Source organism: Girardinichthys multiradiatus, chromosome 11, assembly GCF_021462225.1.
Source record: "Girardinichthys multiradiatus isolate DD_20200921_A chromosome 11, DD_fGirMul_XY1, whole genome shotgun sequence".
NCBI lineage: Eukaryota > Metazoa > Chordata > Actinopteri > Cyprinodontiformes > Goodeidae > Girardinichthys > Girardinichthys multiradiatus.
The window spans coordinates 32,366,423-32,390,867 of NC_061804.1; the positions used below are offsets into that span (position 1 = coordinate 32,366,423).

The following is a 24,445-nucleotide window of genomic DNA, read 5'->3' on the forward strand; positions in this document are numbered from 1 at the left end:
GCCAGTGACTGTCCACTGTCTCTACATGCTCATCCAGGAGGAGTGAATGCTACAAGTCACTGACTCGATGCAATCTGCTGGGTTTCCTTAGACAGAAAAACTTTTTATCCAATTTCAATAAATAACTGAATCTGACTGCACTGTTCAATGGTTACGATTAATTGGAATGTATGTACCTGACTTTTGTGAAGTGCCTTGAGACTACATGTGTTGTGAATTGGCGCTATATAAATAAACTGAATTGAATAGACAAGGAATTAACTGTCTATTATGTATACAATAAATCATTAACACATGCAAATAAGTAGAGATACATTTATTTAGTAATTAAATGTGCATATTTCACATTAGGTTTTATTTCTCAGAATTATAAGACCATATATATACAATTCTGCAATTTGATACAATCATTATTGTCAGTGTTCGGAGTGGGTTTGAACCAAAATGCAAGCAAGCACTAGGGAGCCATATGGTGCAAATTAATCTTCTTTCTTTAATAATAAATAATGAAGGACTTACAGGAATTGTCAAACATCGACAAGGAACCAGGAGACATCAGGAAGAAAACAGGTAAGAAACATAAGGAACCAGCGAGGAGTGTAGCAAACAAACCAGTTAATACACAGAGGGAGTTGGAGTATGGACCAATGAGGGAGGAAGGCAGGTAATCAGATGGAAGTGGTAACAGGTGCGCAGGCCAGGTGAAGGGAACTGAGGAAATAGGCTGTTATAGTAACTAATGTGAGACTGAGGCATGGGAGAAACTAAACTAGACATAACCTACAAATGAAAACAAACCTGACGGTAATAAACCTAGAAGCTAGAAAGGAAAAATAGAAATAAACTCTAAGAAGAACTAAACCAGAGGACATGGAGAAAAGCTAGACTTAGGGAATAACCAACTGAGTAACAGCAAAGGGGTCTAAGGCCAAAGGGGAAAAATAACTAATAAACTAGAAGAAGAATGCAGCAAGAATAAATAAACCTAACAGTAAACAAGCACAGAAACACTAACCGAGAAACTAAACTGGAAAAATCAAAGAAGAAAAATAAACAAAGAGAACTGTAATAATAATAATAACCATCGGAAGCAATAAATGAGAAAGCAACCACCGAGGAACTATGGGCGAGGGGAGAAAGAACTACTAAAAACAGGAGAGAGAACAAAACTAACATCAGGGTAACTGAAGGAATAAACAAACATAACTACTAAACCTAAAGGAATAGAAACTCTTAACTGAAAAGTAAACAAACACAAAACCAAAACTAAGTCCAAAATGGCTGATCCTGACAATTATTTGTTATAATACTATTTAAGCCTTTATATGTGATAATTTAAATAAATTGTAATAAATTCATTAAGTAAATAAAATTGTGTCTGTAATTTATTAAAAACACAATGAATAATTAAATATGGAAATTATTAATAATATTTTAAATTGCATCAAGCGTTAATATATAATTATCCTAGTATTTATTTCATAATTCCTGTACATCAATGCATCACGGAGTAATTTAAACTGTTAAACAGAACCTAATATTTGACTGGTTAACTTACTCAACAATTTAACTCCAGATCCATCACATTGTCTAAGCCCATTTTTAGGTTTAGGTTTACAGATAAAAGCAATCTGTAATCTGCTACAGCATGGGACTAATAATTAATTAAGTAATTATGGGTAATTCATTTTAATTACCAGTGCTACAGGACAATTAACTAATTTACATTTACATGTATAAATATTTATCTAATGACTTATTTATGATTTGAATTATTTATGATTTGTGGCAATTTTGACAATCGATGTAGTGGAGACATATCGGGAATGCATGGGACAGAAGGATACAAAAGACAAGTCATTAACACACAGCCGGCCCAAAGCATAGTTAGCTAAGCTACTGCATATGGCCCTCAGGCCAGCAGGGGGCTCTAACAGCATTTAACTTCTCACACTTATTGTAAAACTTCTAATTCGTAGTTATGTTTATCAAGAATGGGTCAACTTTTAAATTAGTTTAAAAACATTTATGAATACCAGATCTCAAAGTACCTAAATTGTTTAAATGTAAATTTAGTTTTTAATTAAACGAACTGACAGGTGGTCTCTGTTTAATGGTTAAAGTAGTGGTTTGAGCTGATAGACTGTATACTATTTCCTCTTTACAATTATGCCTACTTTTTGTTGACTATCTGTAGTCTTGCCAAGTCTCAATACATTTGTAAATTAAGCAAGAAATATGAAAAACATATACTAATATGTGGGTTTAGACTGAAGACATGTTTACAAATTGTTTTGTTTTTTTTGAGTCATGATTTGCATATAATTGTGTTTCCATTAGTTTTGGAAAACATAAACCATTATATGTTTGTAGAACTGGTTACAACTAACTGTAGACAGACTGAAAGTTTACAATAAATGTGTTTCTAACTTTACACTGTCCATTTCTTTATATTTATGCAAAATTGACATTTAATATTTTAGTGTGTTTGTTAGCAATAGTTCTGCAGGCTTCATAAAGATGTATTAGCATTTTTCACTGGAAATTCATTATTTAGCCTGAACAATGTTTGGCAAACTAGCTTTTAATTCTAAAAGTCAGTAAATCTATCTAAGAAGATATTAACTGACTTTTTAGGCTATATTCAATTCAAAGGATCTTAAGATTTTTGCAGCTTCTTTCTTTTTCGCACTGATTCGGTGCACTGGATTTTATGTAGGGGGATCAGAGTAAGGAGCGGTGAAAGCAAATGTTGTGTGTGGTCTGAAAATAACAGTAGACATCATCTTAAACACACCATAATCCCTACTGTTAAATGTAGTGGTGGCAACATCATACTGTCGGGATTCTTCAGCAGGGTCAGTGAAGCTGGTCAGGATTGGTAGGAAGATGGATGAATCTCAATACAGGTTAAATCTACAAGTAAACAAAGTACAAACACATTAATGTCAAAATCTGGAATGTGGAGAGGTAAATCTATTATTATTTGTGTTATATTAGTCCTATTTTTTATAATTCCAGTTATACTGAATATTTGAGTGTCTAGTTTATTTTTAAGTAAGACCCAAATGAACCAGAAGCAAAAAGGTGAAGTGAAGACTTTATTTATAATGAAAAAATAAAGACTTACAATGCTGTGACAAAGGCAACAGGACATAGAACCGATGTGAAAGAAACAGTGAAATGAAAGAATCCAGCAATGAGCTATAAAAAACCAAAAGCTTAAATACTGAGGCAGAGGTGGAAAATGGCAATGGAACCAGATTAGCTAATAAGAGGAAATGTTGACCAGCTGTAGTAGGATGAAAGCAGGGAAGCTGAGTGAGGGAGACTAATTAACAGGAAGGGCGCTGAACTAAGACACATAGAAATTACTAACCGAGGGGGGAAGACTAATAGTGATCTGAGAGCAGTAAATCAAAAATATAGGAAGAAGAGAAAACAAGAACAAACTAAAAAACAAAACACAAAGGAATGAACACAAAAGAAAACCAAAACCCAAACACATGTGGATAGTGTCACTGAGATCATAATCATGCTCAACAAAATGGTTTCACCAACAAGATAAACAGTTATTTTCAAAAATCATACAGTTAAGTTTAGAAAGTGCATTTCAATATTTAAAGAAAATTCATAGAATACCATCATACCAGTGTATTACAGCACCAAATGTCCAACAGAGCAATCTGACAGGGACTGATTAGAAAAACCGGCCCAAAGCTAATTTAGTTTAACATGGAACCTAATCATTCACATAGCACATTTCAACCTGCTGTAAATTCTGCAAGGTGATTTGTAACATTGTTCTAGGCCAGACACAAAGTTGTTGGGCAACAAATCATACATGGTGGAGATAAGAGCAGAAGATGAATATTGCAACTCCCACTGAAAGTAACTCCAGGAGGAGGGAGTATAGGAACAGAGAAGTTCCACAAGCTAAAGAAACAACTCAATCAGATGATGACAATGAGAGTCATGGTGGCTCTCCAAGAAGCAGAATAATGTGCAATGTTGAAGGGATTTACAAAAAGGAGTGGTGCCACAGAGTTATTGTGCAGTATGAGGTGTTATTAGATGAAGGCAGACAGTCAGGTGAGTTACGTTAAGGGGAACCAAGATGGAGGATCAGAGGTTATTTCTCCTAGAAGTAGCAAAGCTGTCCAGGTATGACAGGGGAAGTCTGACAAGGCTTCAAGGTAGGCTTGGAGCACTGATGTGTTCTCTGGTGAAAGCTCAAAGTGAGATCTAGGACTGTAAATCTAGAGCACAAGAGAAGGTAAGTAAAGTCAAAAAAATACTTTTAGGGCTTGATTACAGCAACCAGTGTTGACAGTCAGTGGTTGAGTGAAAGTTCCCTTGCCTTGTCCTTTTAGACAGTGGCTTTATGAAACAACTGGACACAGTTGGACACAGCTGAATTTGAAGGAGAAAAAATAGCACAGGGACAAACGAGAGAGAGGAAAAACAACACTCAAAACACATAGACCTTAAAAATCAAGGTACTGGGAACAACAATGATTTCTGATCCTAGCCTACATCTTCATAGATCCATATCCAGATGCCAAGATGGACTGTATAAAGGGCTAAATACATTCAGAATACTGACATTGATGCCAAAAATCTCTGTTTTAAAAGTCTATTATCCACCTACAGGGGTTGGACAATGAAACTGAAACACCTGTCATTTTAGTGTGGGAGGTTTCATGGCTAAATTGGACCAGCCTGGTAGCCAGTCTTCATTGATTGCACATTGCACCAGTAAGAGCAGAGTGTGAAGGTTCAATTAGCAGGGTAAGAGCACAGTTTTGCTCAAAATATTGAAATGCACACAACATTATGGGTGACATACCAGAGTTCAAAAGAGGACAAATTGTTGGTGCACGTCTTGCTGGTGCATCTGTGACCAAGACAGCAAGTCTTTGTGATGTATCAAGAGCCACGGTATCCAGGGTAATGTCAGCATACCACCAAGAAGGACGAACCACATCCAACAGGATTAACTGTGGACACAAGAGGAAGCTGTCTGAAAGGGATGTTCGGGTTCTAACCCGGATTGTATCCAAAAAACATAAAACCACGGCTGCCCAAATCATGGAAGAATTAAATGTGCACCTCAACTCTCCTGTTTCCACCAGAACTGTCCGTCGGGAGCTCCACAGGGTCAATATACACGGCCGGGCTGCTATAGCCAAACCTTTGGTCACTCATGCCAATGCCAAACGTCGGTTTCAATGGTGCAAGGAGCGTAAATCTTGGGCTGTGGACAATGTGAAACATGTATTGTTCTCTGATGAGTCCACCTTTACTGTTTTCCCCACATCCGGGAGAGTTACGGTGTGGAGAAGCCCCAAAGAACCGTACCACCCAGACTGTTGCATGCCCAGAGTGAAGCATGGGGGTGGATCAGTGATGGTTTGGGCTGCCATATCATGGCATTCCCTTGGCCCAATACTTGTGCTAGATGGGCGCGTCACTGCCAAGGACTACCGAACCATTCTTGAGGACCATGTGCATCCAATGGTTCAAACATTGTATCCTGAAGGTGGTGCCGTGTATCAGGATGACAATGCACCAATACACACAGCAAGACTGGTGAAAGATTGGTTTGATGAACATGAAAGTGAAGTTGAACATCTCCCATGGCCTGCACAGTCACCAGATCTAAATATTATTGAGCCACTTTGGGGTGTTTTGGAGGAGCGAGTCAGGAAACGTTTTCCTCCATCAGTATCACGTAGTGACCTGGCCACTATCCTGCAAGAAGAATGGCTTAAAATCCCTCTGACCACTGTGCAGGACTTGTATATGTCATTCCCAAAACGAATTGACGCTGTATTGGCCGCAAAAGGAGGCCCTACACCATACTAATAAATTATTGTGGTCTAAAACCAGGTGTTTCAGTTTCATTGTCCAACCCCTGTACATGGAAAGAAAATAACAATACACATAAAACAATAATAATAGGAGGATATCTTCTCACACAGTAAATTCACTCTGACCTGACATTAACAACAATATTTGTCAACTTGCCTAATACCTTTGGCTTATGTGCAAATGTCTGATATTTACAATATTTTACAAGCCTGTAAAATAATTTGAATTGCACTATTTTACTAAAACCTAACAGGCTCAGTAGGTGGCGAAGCTGCTCCTGTTATGAGATGCTAAATAACATAGAAAAAACTGAAAATGCAAAAGACTGAGCAGCATTTATGTAAATTGAATAAAAGAACCTCGAACAGGTGCTGTATGTTTGCTCTTCCAACGTTTCTCATCACTTCTTTACATAAGAACATAATAAGTTACTTTTGAAAACTGAACAGCTAATTATTCTTAATATAGTATAATATAATATACTTTTACAGGGGTCAAACACTGGCAGAAAATAAAGTAAAACACCAAAGTAGCTGTAAGACCACAACCATGAAACTTGTTTTCAGTGACCCATGTTTGTAACTTGTGCTCTATTTGCTGTTAATATGTAAGAATTAAGATGAGAAGCAGGTTACTACATGAAGTGAGGCAGTGACTTTGTAGAAGTGTGAAGAAACTGTCGAATAAGGGATGTTCTTACAGTGCTTTGAAGTAATACATTTTGTCCAGTTACAACCACAAAGTATTTTATTGGAATATTATGCGAGATTAACATAAAATGGCGCATAACTGTAAAGAAGTGTAGAGAAAAACCTATATCTTTTTTAATTTTCTAATAAGGTAAAAGAAAAAATGCCTCCAGAGTATGATGCTGCCACCACCATGTTTTACAGTAGGGAAGGGGTGTTCAGGGGGATAACATTTTTGTTTCTAAAGAATTGTAATCAAAATTAGGCTCTGTTTGTGTTGATCTGTCACACAAAATCCAATAAAATACAAAAAGCAATAACATGTAATGTGACAAAATGTTTCAAGGAATGTAAATACTTTTGCAAGGCACTGTATAAAAATAGGATGTAGCATTACCACCTAATACATATTACCAGCCTTTAAATCTATCTTTTGTATTTGCAGGATTTTTCTCATTGTCAACACCCCCATCCTCAAACTGCGTCTCTCTTTATCTCTCTCTCTCCTTTATCTCTCTCGCTCTCTCTTTCTCAGTCAGTGTGATCAGTTTCGTTAGTTCCTCCTTTTTGGAGTGGTTGAGCTGAATACCAGAACACAGGATATGCTTCACATTGCTCTCAGTTTCACAGCAGCAGCAACAGAAGGAACAGCAGCAGAGGCAGCAGAGGCGGTAGGGGCGGTGGATCAGTCGTGAGAACGACACGGTCTGCAGCCAAGATGAGTGCCGGGGATATAGTGTGCACCGGCTGGCTCATTAAATCCCCCCCGGAGAAAAAGCTGAAGAGATTTGTGAGTACAGAGACACAGATCAGACACTTGCCTTTGCCCTGTGTTGGGACATTGAAGGGGAGGCTGTGCTGTTTCACCTTGCGTTTGTGTTCCTGTTTGGGGCTTATAGATTGCTACACACTCTGACTTGGACATGCTTATTGTAATTCCAGTCTCCTTCATATTGTCTTCCACATTTCGGTTTCTGTCTCTTTACTGTTACACTTACAACATGCAATGCTGATAACAAGATAAGTGTAAATGCACATGGAAACAACTTCTGTAGAGTTAGATTGTACATGCATGTAAATGCTCTTTTAAAAGGCATCCAGCCTTCATTGTTTTGTGGTTGTTGGGGTCATGTGATGATGTTGGGCTGCTGTGTGTGTGTTTTTCTGTGGGCTGACTGTGTGTATTGTGAAACATGGGAAGTAATGTCAGCAGCAGTCAGACACTTAAGCGACAAACAGAAATAGTCCTGCTTCATGATGGCTGTTTTTGCACTTCCTCTGCATGAGTGGAGGAGGCGGAGGGCCGTTTGACAACAGCAGTTCGAGGAAAGCCTGGGTGGAGGTGTGTGGGTCTATGTGCTGAAGGGGTAAAGGGTTTGGGTTAGAAATAGAAACTTATGCAAATCTTGCTGATTATGTTTTAAGAGAGTTAGACAGACAGCCATGCTGTTTTCCTCATTCAAATGTCACCTACCGGCACAGTGCAGTATGGAAATTTCAATTATCTTTCTCAAAATAATCTTTGTGCACCATGCGACAGCACTGTTAATGCAAGATGAGACTGCGTTTGTGCACAAGACCTTATTTTTGTAACAGTAACAGTTCAATTTGATCTAAAGAAACAAGATATTTTAAAGTTTTATTCACATGTTGTCACATTACAACTCTATTGTATGTTACTGGGATTTTGTATCATAGACCAACAAAGAGTAAAGAATAACTGTGAAGTGAAAGGAAAATGATACTTGATTTATATTTACTTTTACAAATAAAAATCTAAAAGTGTGGAGTATTCAGGCACTCTTCAATGCAAATACAGCTGCACGGAGTATGTCTGGTCACGTTTGCACATAAAGAAACTATGATTCTTACCCAGGCTTTTGTGCAAAATAGTTCAAGCTTAGTCACATTGGTTGGAGAGCATCTGTGAATATCCATTTCTAACTCTTACCACAGTCAATTGGATTTAGGCTTGGACTTTGACTGGGCCAATCTAACACATGAATATGCTCTGATTTCACCCTTGTCCTCAGGGTGTTGAATCTCCACCACATTCTCAAAATGTTGCAGCCTCTAACATGTTGTCTTCCAGATTTACCCTCTATTTAGCTCAAGCTGCACGGTGGTGCAGTTGGTAGCACTGTTGCCTTGCAGCAAGAAGGTCCTGGGTTCAATTCCCAGCCTGGGGTCTTTCTGCATGGAGTTTGCATGTTCTCCCCGTGCATACGTGGCTTCTCACCGGGTTCTCCGGCTTCCTCCCACAGTCCAAAGACATGCCTGTTAGGTTAATTGGTAACTCTAAATTGCCCCTTAGGTGTATGAATGAGTGTGTGCGTGGTTGTTTGTGTGTTGCCCTGTGATGGACTGGTGACCTGTCCAGGGTGAACCCTGCCTCTCGCCCATAGACTGCTGGAGATAGGCACCAGCTGCCCCGTGACCCACTATGGAATAAGTGGTAGAAAATGACTGACTGACTGACTTAGCTCAAGCAATCTTCCCATCAACTCTGACCAGCACACCAGTCCCTGCTAAAGCAAAGCCTCCCCACAGCATGCTACTACCAGCACCATGTTTTATTGTGGAGATGGTGTGTTCAGGATGATGTGCAGTGTGAGCTTTCTCAACATGCTTATTGAATGTCGGTCAAAATGGCCATTTGACCAGAGCACCTTCTTCCACATGTTAGTTTGGGTTACGGTAAACTGTAAATGGAATTTGTTTTCTTAAACAATGCTTGTCTTCATCCCTTGTTTCCATAAAGGGAGGATTTGCAGTACATCACTTTTAGTTGTCTTGTTGACAGATTCTCCCAACTGAGCTCTGAAGATTTGCAGCTCCTCCAGAGTTATCATGGGCCCCTAAGCTGCTTCTCCGAATGACGCTCTACTGTGCTTCTTTTTTCTGTTTAGGCAGATGGCCATGTCTTGATAAGTTTTGCAAGTTACTTTATAATTTAACATTACTTTCCATTTCTCCACAACTTTGTGACCAGACCTTATTTACCTGGTTTGCTGCACTGTAAATAAAGAGGACTGAACACAAATGCAGCCACATTTTTTAGATTTTTATCAGTGAAAAAAATTTAACTGTGCATCATTTTTCTTCCCCCTCACAGCTATATGTTTCTGTGAGTTGGTATATCACATAATAATAGGTTGAAGTTTGATGTATGAGTACTTTTGCAAGCCACTGTAATTGGGCACTAATATGCAAACCTCTGCATTGTTTAAACCTATCAGTTTGCACATGGGAGAAATTCAACCTGTACATATCCTGGTGCGTCAGTGAGTGAGTCATTTCTGCGAATGTATAAAAGACCCAGTTAACAATGACTCAGTTTATGGTAAGATATTTGACAAGAGTTTACTTTGGTCACATGATGGCAGAAATGCTAGGTTCATCTAAAAAGGATGAACCAGAGTTGCATGGAAAAACTTTGGAAGCAAGCATTTTTTGCCTCAAAAGCATTCTTTTTGTTTTGCCTTAAATTCATTTTACATGTGAAATATATTACCTTTAACCAGCAATTATGATGGAAAAAAGATCAGATATTATCATGAGTCTGCCCACTTCTCGGTAAGAGCAAATAAATTCATGACTCACTTGTGCTGGAGAAGGTCACCCACAACAAAATACATATGTCATCACTCTGCCCCCCAACAATGCACTCAAAAGTCACAAAAACACCTGAACATGATATCTTAACATTAAACTTAACAGTATTTTTCTATTTAAATTTTTTAAACTGTTGTAATTTTATTTTACTGTAAAATAGTTCATTATTGACTGAAATAGTTTAAATTGCTTTAAGCAGTAGTGTACTTCAAAGTTTTCAGTAATTTCAGTGTTCAGCATAAACCAAGAGCTGTATAAATACCTCCTTCATTGTATTAGAAATTTTCTGCTAAATACAGTCAACTTCCTCTTCGCAGCACTTCTGGGAAACTGGAGTTGAGGTTCTGCTTACTGACCAAAACAAAAGCAAAAAAAGTTTAAAGCTGCAAAGTTAGCTGTTGGGAGCAGAGGTTATGATCAGATTCTCTGATCATCAGCAACAATAAAGCACACTATGGTGAAATGAAGAACAGAGCAACTGGAACGACACTGCTGCCAACGCTGACCTGCCAATTCTGATACTGAGCAATTCAAAGTTTTTATTTTTTAATTCTAAAGACAATGAAATATAAGAAGACAAAATAGGATGCATGTTCTTTAACAGAAGGAAGGGCTTTGAATCCAACAGAAAATGAAGGAATAGCAAGATTATTCCTATTTATGCATGAAAGCAGGTATCTCCAACCGTTAATTAAGTTTTACTACACTCAAAATAAGTCCATCAAAGTACATGCTGTTGGTTGATGCATTTATATTCAGAATATGGTAGGAGTTCCTAGTTTTGATGAATTTAAGGTATAGAAAACAAAATCAGATTTGACCTGCTAATCATCAGTCAGAGCTTACTGAGGAAACAATGGTTGATTCTGATCTTTGGCTGATCGATTGTGCATCTCTAATCATGGGGACTGTAGTTTAATTACAGCGTAACCCCCAAATTTCTCAAACACAGCTAGAAATCCTGGTAAAAAAATCATTTTGGTAGTGTACAAATCTAAGACAAAACTAGCATGAAAACCTGTGTTTTTAAGAGTTTTTAAGGTCTAAAATTAGTCCAAGAGTCATGTAGATCAGAAATTCATGAGCAATAATAATAAAAGAGCAATAATAATAAAAATAAAATAGCTTTGAAATGAAATAATAATTTAAATAATAAATACTGGTCAAATATGTTCAGAAAAAAAAAGCAAAACAAAAAAGAAATCTTAACTCTTCTTTCCCTTCTATCTGCAGGCGTGGCGGAAGCGCTGGTTCGTGCTCCGGACGGGGCGCATGTGCGGCAATCCAGATGTGCTGGAATACTACCAGAGCAAGAACTCCAAGAAGCCGATCCGAACCATCGACCTGAAGGAATGCGAGGTGGAGATGCTCAACAACCAACTGAGGATTAAGCGGGACTTTCACGGGAAGCACCTCTTTGTGGTGAAAACGTCTTCCCGTATTTTTTACCTGGTTGCCAACACGGAGGAGGAAATGAACAGCTGGATCAGTAGCATCAGTCAGATTTGTCGTTTTGGGAACCTGGAGGAGGCAGGTAGATACAGTCGTTGTGCTTAATCTGCCCTTTAGAACAGAATTAGCTCAGAAATACACCTGTCTTGCTGAAATACACATAAACTCCCTTGATTTCATGAGAAAAACAGCAACAACACAAAAAGAGTGTCACTTGTTCCCACTCAGGAAGTGGCTTAGATGTAAACATTATGAGGTCAGGACAGTTTGTCTTGTTCCTTTTTCAGCTTTTGGTAAAAACACAAAGACTGGGTCAGGTTTCCCACAATAACTTGCAGATTGCTGGCTGTAAACTTGCAGTGGCTAGCAACCCAATCTCTTCATTAGACACATTAAAGCCACAAACTTGAAAGCTCTATACTTTAGTGATAGACTATCACCAAGTAGCACAAAAATTGTGAGGTGGAGGGAAAATGACACATGGTCGTAAACCTTTTTGTCAAAAAAGATCTCAAAAGTGTGGTGTGCTGGGGCGCAGTGTGGATCAGTGCTAGTGCAGCGGCACCATATATAGAGCCTGTAGACCTCTACACAGCTTTCCGGGTTCGATTCCTAAACCTGGGCCAGTTATAACATGTCTTCCCCTTTTCTCTCTGCCCTTCTTCCTGTTAAACTACTATTAATAAAGGCCATTAGCACCACAAAATTTCCCAGTCTTTGTTGCAAAACTAAAAGTTCAGTCAGATTGGACGCGATAGATTCTCAATTGGATTGAGATCTGGAACTTTGCGTGGGTCATTCTGACACGTGAACATGCATTGATGTAAAATATTTTATTTTATCTCTGGCTGTGTATTTAAGGTCTTTGTTCCTCTGGAAACTAAACTGCATTTCAAGTACGCACAGCCTCTAAAAAGGTTTGCTTTCAGAATTGGCCTGGATGTAGATCCATCTATCCTCTCATCAATGGTGACTCTTTTCCCTGTTGCTGGTGAAGAAAATATCCACACAGCATGATACTCACATCATCTTGTGTCACTTCTATGTCCTTTCTCTTTGTTCAAGGGGGACAGTGTGCGTTGATGAGCGTTTTGCATAACATAAATGCAAATGCCCTCAATTACCCCACTGCCAGATTGCATAGGTTGAACAACCAAAATTATAACTTAATCACTAAAATACATTTTTTTAAACTTTACACAATCACAATATAAAAAATCTAATAGAAAAATAGGGGTGGGTGATTTATAATGGGATCTAATTAGATACAGGTGGATTTATTTGCTAGTTTGGTAACTCAAGGCGACTGCACCTGATTTTATTTCGGAGTGTCAGGCTAAATTGGGGTGAATCCAGATGCACAACAAATATTTCCAGTTTTCCTTTGAATAATTTTCCCACCATTTAAAAATGATTTGCTCTTTTGTTCTGGCCTGTCCTGAAACACTGTAGGTAAATATAGGGAAGCTTATGATTATAATGTGTAATGTGAAAAGGTTCACATTACACTATCTAAAGTGGACGAATTTGTGCTATCTTTTTTTTAAAGCTACAGGGAGATTAACAGTGGGACGGACAGATAAACAGCGTGTATACAAACCTCTTCCTCAGCTATTTTCTTAAAAGAGGAACTAGAAACTGTCATCTGTATATTCAACAGAATTTTGAGAAGTATGGCTTTGGCAGTTTTAGTCTATTAACAGATCAGCATATGATGGTGCAGACATAGCTCCAACTGACTTGAATTTATTCTAAACAAAGCTGGCTTAAGGAATCAGGTCAAAAAGGTGCTGCTGACAATACAATAAAATATAAAAAAAATATAGTAATGATGTACAGCCCTGACTGGCTATCTTTGCCCATGCTCTGTATTGAAAATAAAACTTCTGACAGTATAAACAACAGCCATGCAATTATTGCTTTAAGACATAACACTGCTTTAAAGTCCACAACTTTATCCCTGTCCTCTCTGCTTTCTTTTTTGGTCTTTATGATACCAGGTCAAAAATTAAGTGATAAATGTTTTTGAAAAGTTCATAAATATGTATTTACTGAAGGGCCATTATTATTAAATATTGTTTGCATCTTTTTGAAGCCCAAAGCCAGAGACTTTATTATTTTAACTATTAATTAAAGTTGACTTTTTATGTGTGAACAGAAGGTGAGTCTCTGGTTAGTTTTTCAGGCTGAGTTTCCACCAAAAGATCACGCCTTTTCTGATCTGTAAAACCAGCTGATTAACTTCTCCACAGCTAAGCTGTAAAACCAGCTCCACAATCACACTTTGTCAGACCGCAGTTACAACCACCAGAAGTATCTCATGCCTCCCCACAGCAGCAAACAGCCCAATGTGTAGACTTTGCTCTATTAAATAATTCTACCTCTTCAATTTGTAAAATATTTCCAGACAGTTCTGCCAGTGAGATAAACTCAGCAAAGCAGAATGCACAATTTACTCGTTGGATGACAAATTGAATCTAACATTCAATCAGCAAATCGACTCATATGCATGTAAGGATGTTTTCAGCAGTTAGAAACGTTTTACTTTCATGGTGCAGCGTGATGTTGCTGCTTTATCAGAAGAGATAACAGCCAAACCATGGCGGCCCCTTAGAAGCGAATGAAATGCATTTTTGTGCATTTATTTTCCATCAGCATCTACAAAATATCTTTAAAGAAACTTGTATAAAATTTGTTTAATGTCCCTTTGGTATTAATACAGTTTTTTGTTTTTATTGAATTTAATTGAAATAAATGTTCCTGGCAAAAGTGTGCATACCCCCTTCAACCTTTTCACACTTTGACATGTTACAGCCACAAACTGTGGCTGTACCCCCCACCACCAACAATTTTCTTATTATCTGGGGCCAGTTTTCCTATCCCTGCTAAAGAAAGGCATCCCCACTGCATGACGCAGCCACCACCATGTGTCAATGTGGGATGCAGCAGTAGTTTTTTACTAAAGATTTCTTTTTGCTATGCTTCCATGTAGGCCATATTTCAGGAGCACACAACTAATAACTGACCTATTGAGAGATTCTCCCAGATGAGCTAAGGGATCTCTGTAGCTCCTATAGAGTTTCTATAGGCCTCTTGGCAACTTTCCTGGTTGATTCTCTCCTTGTGCAGCCCTGTCAGTTTAGGTGGACGGCCATGTCTTGCAGGTAGCCATACAATTTCCAGTTTCTGTTGATGGGTCAAGCAGTCCTCTATGGAACGTTCAAACTTGGAATATTGTTTAATAAAATAATCCTGCTTTAACCTTCTCCACAACTTCACACCTGAGCTCAGAGCCAAAATCACACTGAGATTGACTGAAATTAACTAGTATTATTTACTAATTGCTTGAATTGGATTTAATTTAGGTGTATCAGATTAAAAGGGGTGGAATACATATGCATGGTCCACTTTTCAGATTTTATTTTTTTTTAAACTGGATAACCAATTTACAATAGCAAGCTAGGATGTTCTATAAAACCTCAAGACGGCTGTTTGAAAGCTGACATCTGCTTGAACAAGATAGAGCAACGGCACATCGTTTTTGCAACTACCTTAACTCTCTATTTGCAATCTTTTCCAAAGAATTGAAATGTTTTTTTGTCAACGTGACCACAAGCCAACGAGAACCCCTGGTGAGAGCAGCATGTAATTTCCTGAGAACTTGCCTTTTGTATATTTTTTTTTTTTTGCTGTAACACAGGTTTTTGTGGGGACAGCCTTGACTCAAAGGCCTTGAGTCAAATGGAATGAAAGAAATTTCTGAACGAGAGCCAAACTGAGTGAAAGAGAGACAGACTATCCAAACAAAAAGAAGGAAGAGAATAACATGTGCATCGACCTTCGCAGTCCCTCCAGAAACATCCCCTTTCTCTGTTTTAAATTGACCTGCTGCATTCGGTGTAGGGGGAGCCCAAACTAAAGCAGCCTGCAAATGTTTTTGTGTCGCTTCCATTTTAAGTTGCATATAAACTATATTCTTTGTGTTTGTTTCTGTTTGTTTTGAATCAGAGAGCACAGATGACGGGTCCTCTCTTACCCCCTCCTCCATTCAGCCATCAGTGGACAGTGATCGAGTGTCTCTAGCGAGCCAACCAGACACCATTTATCCACCAGACTATCTTCTTCTCTCACAGTGTGAAACAAGGAGTGTAACCACTAGGTATGTAAAATCAGGAAAACATTTTACACATGCTGGAATCAGGTCGCTAGTTGATGTGTAATGAGTGTTTTCTTCTCTTTTCTTTTTGTTTTATGTCTGTAGACAAGACAGCTTCTCTAACTCTGACTTCTCTTTGGAGCAGAGGATATCAGACGAAGCAGCCAAGGACACACATGCTGAGTTCTCCTCATCCTCCATTTCTCACATAAGCCGCAGTCCATCTCTTTACTCCAATGGAAAGATGGCTAGCGCTCCCTTCAGTGCACCCTGCAGCTTCCCAGTTTTGCCGTCCTCCTCCTCTTCTCCGCTCCATCCCTTTGCTGCAAATATTTTTCAGTTTGACAAACCTTTCTGTCCCGTCCCGTTTGAAGCAACTGGAGACACCCAAACGCCACCCCCGCTACCGCCCAAGCCAAATCACCTCTCAGAGCTGTTGAGTAACGGGGGAGCTCACAGGTCAAAGACATTCAGTGTGCAGAATTTCCCCGTCAGCGCACCAGAATTTTTGAGGAGAACTTCATTGTCCAGTTTGGATCATTTCATCATGGGTACGGATTTTATATCCAAGCATGTGTACAGCAATCAACGTTTAGTTGAAATAAAGTTAGTGGCATTTTTTTAATGAATGGTGTCTTTGACCAGCCAACACTCCTGTCACCCTAGTTCTATCAAGCAACTTAACAGAAAAATTTACTTTAATTATAATTTTTTTTTTTTCTTGATGGCGCTCCCTTAGATCATGCCACCCGGGGCAGAGAGCTATATCAAGAAACTGCCACTAGCTAAAATATTCTTGTAGGGTTGCATATTGTTTTAGAATCTGAAAATGTTTTTCTGATCTCATATTTTTAGAAAATGCTGAGAGCAGATTAATGAGGAACAGAAGACAAAGTCTTAATTTGGTAAGATCATTTTATGATGTTATTGGGAGTATGATGAAAGCATTGCCCTCAACATTTGCACATAAAACCCCAATCTGCTTGTAAGTTTGCTTAGTTAAGTGCAACAAAGTCAAAACAGCAGGACGAGGCTAAATTGAACTTCTCCAAATGGAATAAAATCTACTAAAATAGTGGGGAAAATGTGGGTTATTTGCAACAGACATCACCATTGAGATATTGTTTAATATTGCAATTGCATGTTTTTCTACTCAGAGACCCATTTCTGTTACAAACACTTCAAAGTAGGAAAGACAAGAGAACGTGCCATTTAACTAAGGCAGATGTATGTAGATCTACAAATGATTTCTATTAGACAATGGCTAAAAGAAAACATCTACTCATCTAGACTTACAAAGTTTAAAAGAACTGCAACTGTGACAAACAAGATGGACGAGGACGATACACTGAGGTAGATAAGGGATGTAAAAAATTTCTAGTTGTCTGAGCATTGCATCAAAGAATTGCCTTTTAGTCTCTAGATGCTACCTAAATGCTAGCTGGGTCATTTTAGGCACCATGTCAGGAAAACTTGTTTTTTTTAGTCCTGCAATTACAAAATGTGTAGAGTTTACTAAATGCTACTGAAACTAACTGAAACCATGAGCTTTGGTGTGAAATAAAGGATAAATGTAGAAAAGCAGCTCATGCGCAGGTGCTTGGTTCTGTAATGCGCTGGACTGGTTTTGTTCCTAAGGCCCTGGGAACCTTTAAAGAGTGGATGGAATCATGAGCTACCAGGATGTTTTAAATAAGAATATTGTGGCATCTCTCAGAACACAGAAAATAGTTGTTTTCAGCAGGAAAATTATCCTACACATGTGGCCAAATTTAACACAAACAATTATTTACCTTACAAAAAATCAACTTTCTTTCATGGCCATCTCAGCTCCCAGACCTAAATACCATAGAAAACCCTTAGGTCATAGTCTTATTTTCACACTTTTATAAACAACTTGCCAACCGGGGAGGCAATGATAGTGAGGGATGCCATATCAATTGCATGTTAGCACCCCTAAACGAATGTCAAACATCATTTGTAACCATGGAAACAACCTGCAGAATGGAAACACTTCCTCATTGACTACATTTGTAAAATATGGATATTTCATATAAATGTTTTTTAAAAGCCCAGAGTACAGTCCTCCAGGTCTTTTTTATCTTCATTTTTATTTAAGAAAAGAATTTAATTTAGATTTAAATACCTATGCCTTGCCAGTAGGTGGCAATTACCTAAACATCAAATGGCAAATTAACATACAAAAGGAAGGGCATTCTGAGCATTAGAATTAGCATTAGCATTAGCGATTCTCCTAGAACTGTGGCTGTGGCTCAGTTTTTGGTTGTTTTCTTGTTTACTGTCAGACAAATACAAGACAGATACAGAAAAGATGACAAAAACTAGCGCCATTGTTGCTGTGGTCTGTGGCATACAAAGCAAGAGTGGGCAGGCTCAGAGTAGGCTGCTTTATGTTCTTTTGCCAAGCCTGCACAGATATACCCAACAGTCCTAAAAAATCCCCACTTTGGAAAGCATTTTGTTTTACAACTACAAAAAATATTTGTACATGGGTAGGAGAATTTCCTAAAGTAGTAGTCTCAAAAACTGGAAATCTGAAAGCTCTTCAAGCATGTGCACATATTGTTTTGTGTGTACTACAAAAACACTGTAATGCACCTGTCTGATCAAATAATCCTTTGTCTCTTTTCAGCCCTGTTTAAATACTGTACAAGTTCAAAGCTACCAGGATGAGTCTTATGTCCCCATGGCATCCCCTTCCCCCTCATTTACATCTGTTGAATGCGATAGTTACATCCCCATGAGCCCGAGGACTTTCAGTTCCCTCAGTACAAATGGCAGAGATGAGTCTGCCTCATCACTCTGCCCACTAATGTGCCAACCTGGAGACATTGCACCGCCTCCAGTTCAGCGGCACCTCAAGCCTCGCTTACGGAGAGGTGAGAATAATTTCAGGTCTCACTGTGAAAAAACAAATTTAGGTCTAATTTTTATCACAGCAAGATTGATCTGTGAATTAAACACTGAAAAAATACACCATCTTGCAAACTTATTCACACACCTTGAACTTAACATTTAGTCAGGATAAATTCACTGACATCAATGCATTTTATCAGGATTTTATTTGACACACCAACACAAGGAGTATATAAATAGGAAGTGGAATGAAAACGGTTTTCACATTATTTGTAAATAAAAAAAGAGTGGTGTGGGTTTGTATTCGTCACTCCCTGATCAATACTTTGTAGAATCACCTTTTGCTGCAATTATTGTTGCAGGTATCTTAGGGTATGTCTCTACCAGTTTTGCATATCTAGAGACTGAAATGTTTGCCCATGTTCAAAATAGCTAAGTCTTACCACAGATTCACTGTTGGATTTAGGTCTGGACTTTGACATTGGACGTTTCTAGTCCATGAATGTTTTGATCTAAAACAGTCCATTGCAGCTGTGGCTGTATTTCTAGGGTTAGTGTCCTGCTGAGAGGGAACCCTTCCCCCCAGTCTCAACTAGCAGTCTCCAACAGGCCTTCTTCCAGGATTGTCCTGGATCCCCATAGCATGATGCTTCCACCACCATGTTTGATTGTGGTGGAGGTATGTTCAAGGTGATGCACATTTTATGTTTGTTTTTTTGTTATTTTTTTTTATACATTTTGCTTTTTTAAATATATTTTTTCAGCACTAGTGGCCTTTATTTTTGACAGTAGGTAGACAGGAAAGGGGGTAGAGAGAGGGGGAGACATTTGGCAAATGTTGCCAGGTTTGGGACTCGAACCCGGGACAGCTGCCTCGAGGACTGTAGCCTCTGTACATTGTCGCGCACTTAACCCCTACACCATCAGCGCCGCACCACATTTGATGTTTTTTGGCACACACAGCATTTTACATGTAGGCCAAAACTTTCTACTTTGGTTCAATCTGATAAGAGCACCTTCTTCTACATGTTTGCTGTGTCCCAGACATTGCCTGAGGCAAATTGGAGTCCTGTGACTTTCTTTCTTCTTGCCACTCTTTCACAAAGACCAGCTATCAACTGATAGTGGTCCTGTCAACAGATTCTCCCACCTGAGATGTGGACTTTACAGCTCCTTCAGAGTTACCATAGGCTTCTTGGTTGCTGCTCTGAGGAATGCTCTCCTTGCCCAGTCTGTGGGTGAATGGCCTTGTCTTGGAGGGTTTGCAGTTTTGCCATATGATGGACAAGGCCGTACTGACATGTTCAAAGCGTTGGATATTGTTTTATAACATGGGTCTGCAACCTGCACATGTGGCCTTTTACCGTGAGCACTGTGTTTAAGCTAATTATAAAAAGCAGGTTTTATAAGTGTATTTATGCAATATCTGCACAGAATGTTCCCAGATTTTTTTGTTTAGTTTCTTTCTTTAGGTCGCAAACGACGCGCTTTTTTTCCTTCTATTTCCATAAACATGAAGTGTTTTGTTAAAAAGATGCGGATATTCTCTTGTTGTAAAGCCTTTATGGTTTTCTATGTTGTGAAGCTTAAAAATAAAAGTAAAATTGTGGTTATTTGACTATAAAACAGTTGCATAAAACGGCTGCAGACATTTATTTAGTATGAGCGAAGACAGAAATGGCTCTTTATATGATAAAGGTTGCTGACCCCTGTTTTAAAACCTAATACCACTTTGAACTTCTCTACAAGTTTCTCCCTGACCCTTTCTGCTTTGTTTCTTGGTGTTCTCTAGCAAACCTGCTAGGCTTTCACTGAGAAATTGGATCTATACTGAGATTAAACTACACATGAATAATGTTACTTCTGAAGGTAATTGGTTGCACTTGATTTATTTAGGCATATCCAGCTGAATACATAAGCACACCTCAGTTCCTTGTTTTTATGTGTAAAAACAGCTCTGCATGATTTTCCTTCCACTTCACAATTATGCACTATGTTGTATTGATCTATCTATCTATCTATCTATCTATCTATCTATCTATCTATCTATCTATCTATCTATCTATCTATCTATCTATCTATCTATCTATCTATCTATCTATCTATCTATCTATCTATCTATCTATCTATCTATCTATCTATCTATCTATCTATCTATCTCTCTATCTCTCTCTCTCTCTATCTCTCTCTCTCTCTCTCTCTCTCTCTCTCTCTCTCTCTCTCTCTCTCTCTCTCTCTCTCTCTCTCTCTCTCTCTCTATCTATCTGTAAAATAAAAATAAAGCAGTGTAAAGGAATGAAGAAAATCTATGGAAAGTACCAGATTAAGATGTCTGAAACAAATATTTTTTTTTGAAACAGATTTTCTGTGTAAAGCTGCTAAATCACTAATTTTAAAATTTCTAAATTCACAGCTCGACCTCCACCTCTTGACCTCAGAGGACTTTCAACAATAACTGAATTTCCCACTCATATTCCTCTAAGCCGAGTAATGACTGATTCAGGGTGAGAACAAAAGCACTTCTCTACATCTATACACATTTATATTGCAGATGTTACAGAAATGGGTTTAGATGTGACAACAGCACATAACATCTAAAGTAATTCACTCTAAAGAGATCAATTACACATGATTTTCCAAAAATGTTATACATGGACTGCAATCCCACTTTATGAGCAACAAAAAAAAACTAATAATTGGAAATAACAAGATAGAATGAAAAATTTTATGTGGTCAAGTATTTTTCATTAATCTGAATTAAATGTCTCTTTGTTTTTTACCACAGCTTTCCACTGACCCACTTACCTCTTGACATAAGGCTTGAAAGTAGGGAAAGTTCAAACGATGAAGCAACAAACTGCTCTGCCCTGGTAAAATCTGGATTCAAATCTTTTTCTGTTGTTGCAAAATATGGTTATTAATTTCAAGCAATAATAATAAAATCAATATGATTTGTAAGATTGTAAAATGTGTTGAAACATCAGACATTTAGGTTTCACTTCTGTAATTTTACTGCCCATTTATAGATTTCATTTTGCGCTGGATGAGTGCAAATAATCTTCACTTTTTTGAAATATGGCTTTCAAGATTGGCACAGCAGTCATATGTTTTAGATTTAGACACACAACAGCTTGTTATGTGCTGCTATATTAACTCTGATAATAAATAAATATGACCTGGCTGTCCTATAGCAATGTAATTCATTTGGTTTAATATGGAAATGCACCAATCAGCATTTTCTAGAAGATTTTTAGTTTTTATACACTACCGGTCAAATGTTTTAGATACACGTTCTCACTTAATGGCTCTCTCTAATTTCATGACTATTTAAATTGTAGAGTCTCACCAAAGGGAACAAAACTATGGATAAACAAACATGGAATTATACAGTAAACAAAAGGTTTGAAGTAATCTAATCACTTTTATTTGCTAGAGTCTTCAAAATAGCCACCCTTTGCTTTGATTACTGCTTTGCTCTCTTAGCTTTCTCTCCATGAACTTCATGATGTGGTCACCTGAAAAGGTTTTCCAAAACGTTTTGAAAGAACTTCCCAGAGGTTTTTCGAGACGGCCAAAGGTTAATATTTCAGTCATCACAGCGAAGGGCGGCTACTTTAAGGAATCTAAAATATAGAACATAATTAAAGTTATTTTTCAAGTTTTCATTTGCTTCATGATTCAATATTTGTTCATTCACAGTTTTGATGCCTTCAGTAAGACTTGACGTGCAATGTAAATAGTCATAAACATAAAAAAAAAAACAATAAATGAGAAAATGTTTCTAAAATTTTTGACCAGTAGTGTATATGTTTGACTGGCCAAAAACGATTTCAGCCAATACTAACATCACTGTAACCATTTTTTTACAGCCTTGCGGTCATGAGTGCTCAATGTCAGTACAAGAGGCGACAGCAGTGGCTGTAAAATGGGATTTTTGTTATATTTTAAAACAAAGACAAAAAATATCATGGAGTTCACATCTGAAACTGTCTTTAGCATGTTGGGTTAGCAATTAGGAAACAGCAGTCACCATCTTTTGTTTTTAAAAAGCTGCCAACACACATCAAATGAAGCATGTCTCATGAGAGAAATTGAAAACTTAAAAAGATAAAAAAAAGAGCAACTTTCCTGTAATAATTTCAATCTTCCTGTTATCTGCTGAATGTTTTGTTTTCTCTGTGGTAGCTTGAATAAACTACAGAGATTTATCTACATGCCTTATAAAATACAATGTTCTTTAAATTACGTTGTTTACATCTGTGTCCTTCTTCTGCTTCATTTAAAGCATCTTACTAATTTTAAAACTAGACCAGTGACACCGTCTACACCAAAGTGTTAGCAAGACACGATAGTACTTACTGTGGAGTGTTCATTGACCAGAAAAAAATTTGATAGTTGAGTTTCCAGCAAGCCTGTCTTGGTGCATTTCTGGTTAAAACATGTAAGAAAGCAGGTAAATAGACCTTGAGATAAGGATTCTAAAATATAAGTTTTACAACTGTTAATTCAGTTTAAAACATTGAGTTTCATGTCCCATCATCTCTCTGGCAGGAATCAGGCCAATTATTCTGTCTCCCCTTTGATGGAGCAACTCAGCCTTGGAAGAGAAGCTCAAACCTTGATTATCTGTCACTCGATTTCAACTCTGCATCTCCCTCCCCCGTACAGAAGGTATGTTTTGGCAGACAAATTAAATTTCAGTAATTTATTCTACTAACGGTTGAATAATGTAGCACAAAGTATTATTTTTTTGTGTGTTTTTATTGCTTTTATCATTGCTTTTTTGTGTTGGAAAACACTTGGAATTACAAATGCATGTCCCATTCCACGATCATTGGACCACACTGAGCTTTTACCACAAGGAAGAGTTTATAGTTTAAAGAGATATATGAGCGAGGCTGAGTACTTCTGAGATGTTACTGTTTATCCTGCAATAGACATTGGTCAACAAACACAATTTGGAAACAGATAAGATTGCTTCAGTTGTTTTAGCGCAATTTGAGGAAGCATAAGTTTGGATCTATACAATATGGTTTGTATTACAACTGTGTGAATCTTTCAACAAAGTGCTGGTAAATGTTGGTTCATAAGTGCTCAACACAATTTAATGGCTTAATGAACATAACTGCCCTTAAAGAAGATTAACACAAGTACTGAAAGGTGGTTATATTTCAAAAAATATATATAAAATCTCACCACATCTCTTTACCATCTCCCCTTCTCTCATTTGTTACGTCCAGCAGAAGCCATTTCTTTCTGATGAGTACAAAGTGGACTACGTGCGGGTGGATGAGAAGAAGACTCAGGCCCTTCAGAACACCAAAATGGAGTGGAAGGATGTCAGGCAGTCAAAAACTTGAACATGTTTGATGACACAAAAAGATCAATAATGAAAAAAGACTAAGGTGGACATATACGTGAAGGATTGTGGGGAAAGCACGTTGAAAAACAGCACTGAAATAAAACTCACAAAGCCATGAAGCCATGAGATGATTGTTTTTCTAGAGGAAAACAAAATTGCACTCTGTAGAACAGAAATGTACATTTTACTTCATCATACCATGCTCACTGTGATTTTTCAACTCATTGTAGCCTTAGATTCAATCAGTTTTTTCAAAATGAAAAAATGTGTGTAAATATATGTATAAGTGTAATATAAAGGTCTAAATCCATATAAAGGTCTATGTGTTTTATAAATGGTAGGAACTGACTATTTCCAGGTACTCATGCAGCATAATTCACAGTCAATGTGTATATGGGAATCATAATGGTTTTGTACAGG

General features: G+C 37.8%; 1 protein-coding gene across 2 annotated transcripts; it reads left to right on the plus strand.

Annotated features, from left to right (window-relative positions):
• The first annotated feature begins 7,121 nt into the window (after window positions 1–7,121).
• On the plus strand, window positions 7,122–24,337 carry gab3 (GRB2 associated binding protein 3). 2 transcript variants are annotated; one of them, XM_047379672.1, is made up of 10 exons: window positions 7,122–7,353; window positions 11,412–11,712; window positions 15,639–15,789; window positions 15,892–16,337; window positions 16,642–16,691; window positions 18,440–18,686; window positions 21,077–21,167; window positions 21,449–21,533; window positions 23,215–23,334; window positions 23,904–24,337. In XM_047379672.1, exons 1-10 carry the CDS (start codon window positions 7,282–7,284, stop codon window positions 24,021–24,023), a joined length of 1,683 nt encoding a protein of 560 aa, XP_047235628.1. In that variant the 5' UTR covers window positions 7,122–7,281; the 3' UTR covers window positions 24,024–24,337. The 2 variants fall into 2 exon arrangements, with proteins under 2 accessions (XP_047235628.1, XP_047235629.1); XM_047379673.1 differs by having other exon boundaries at window positions 7,123–7,353; window positions 23,907–24,337.
• The last annotated feature ends 108 nt before the right edge of the window (window positions 24,338–24,445 follow it).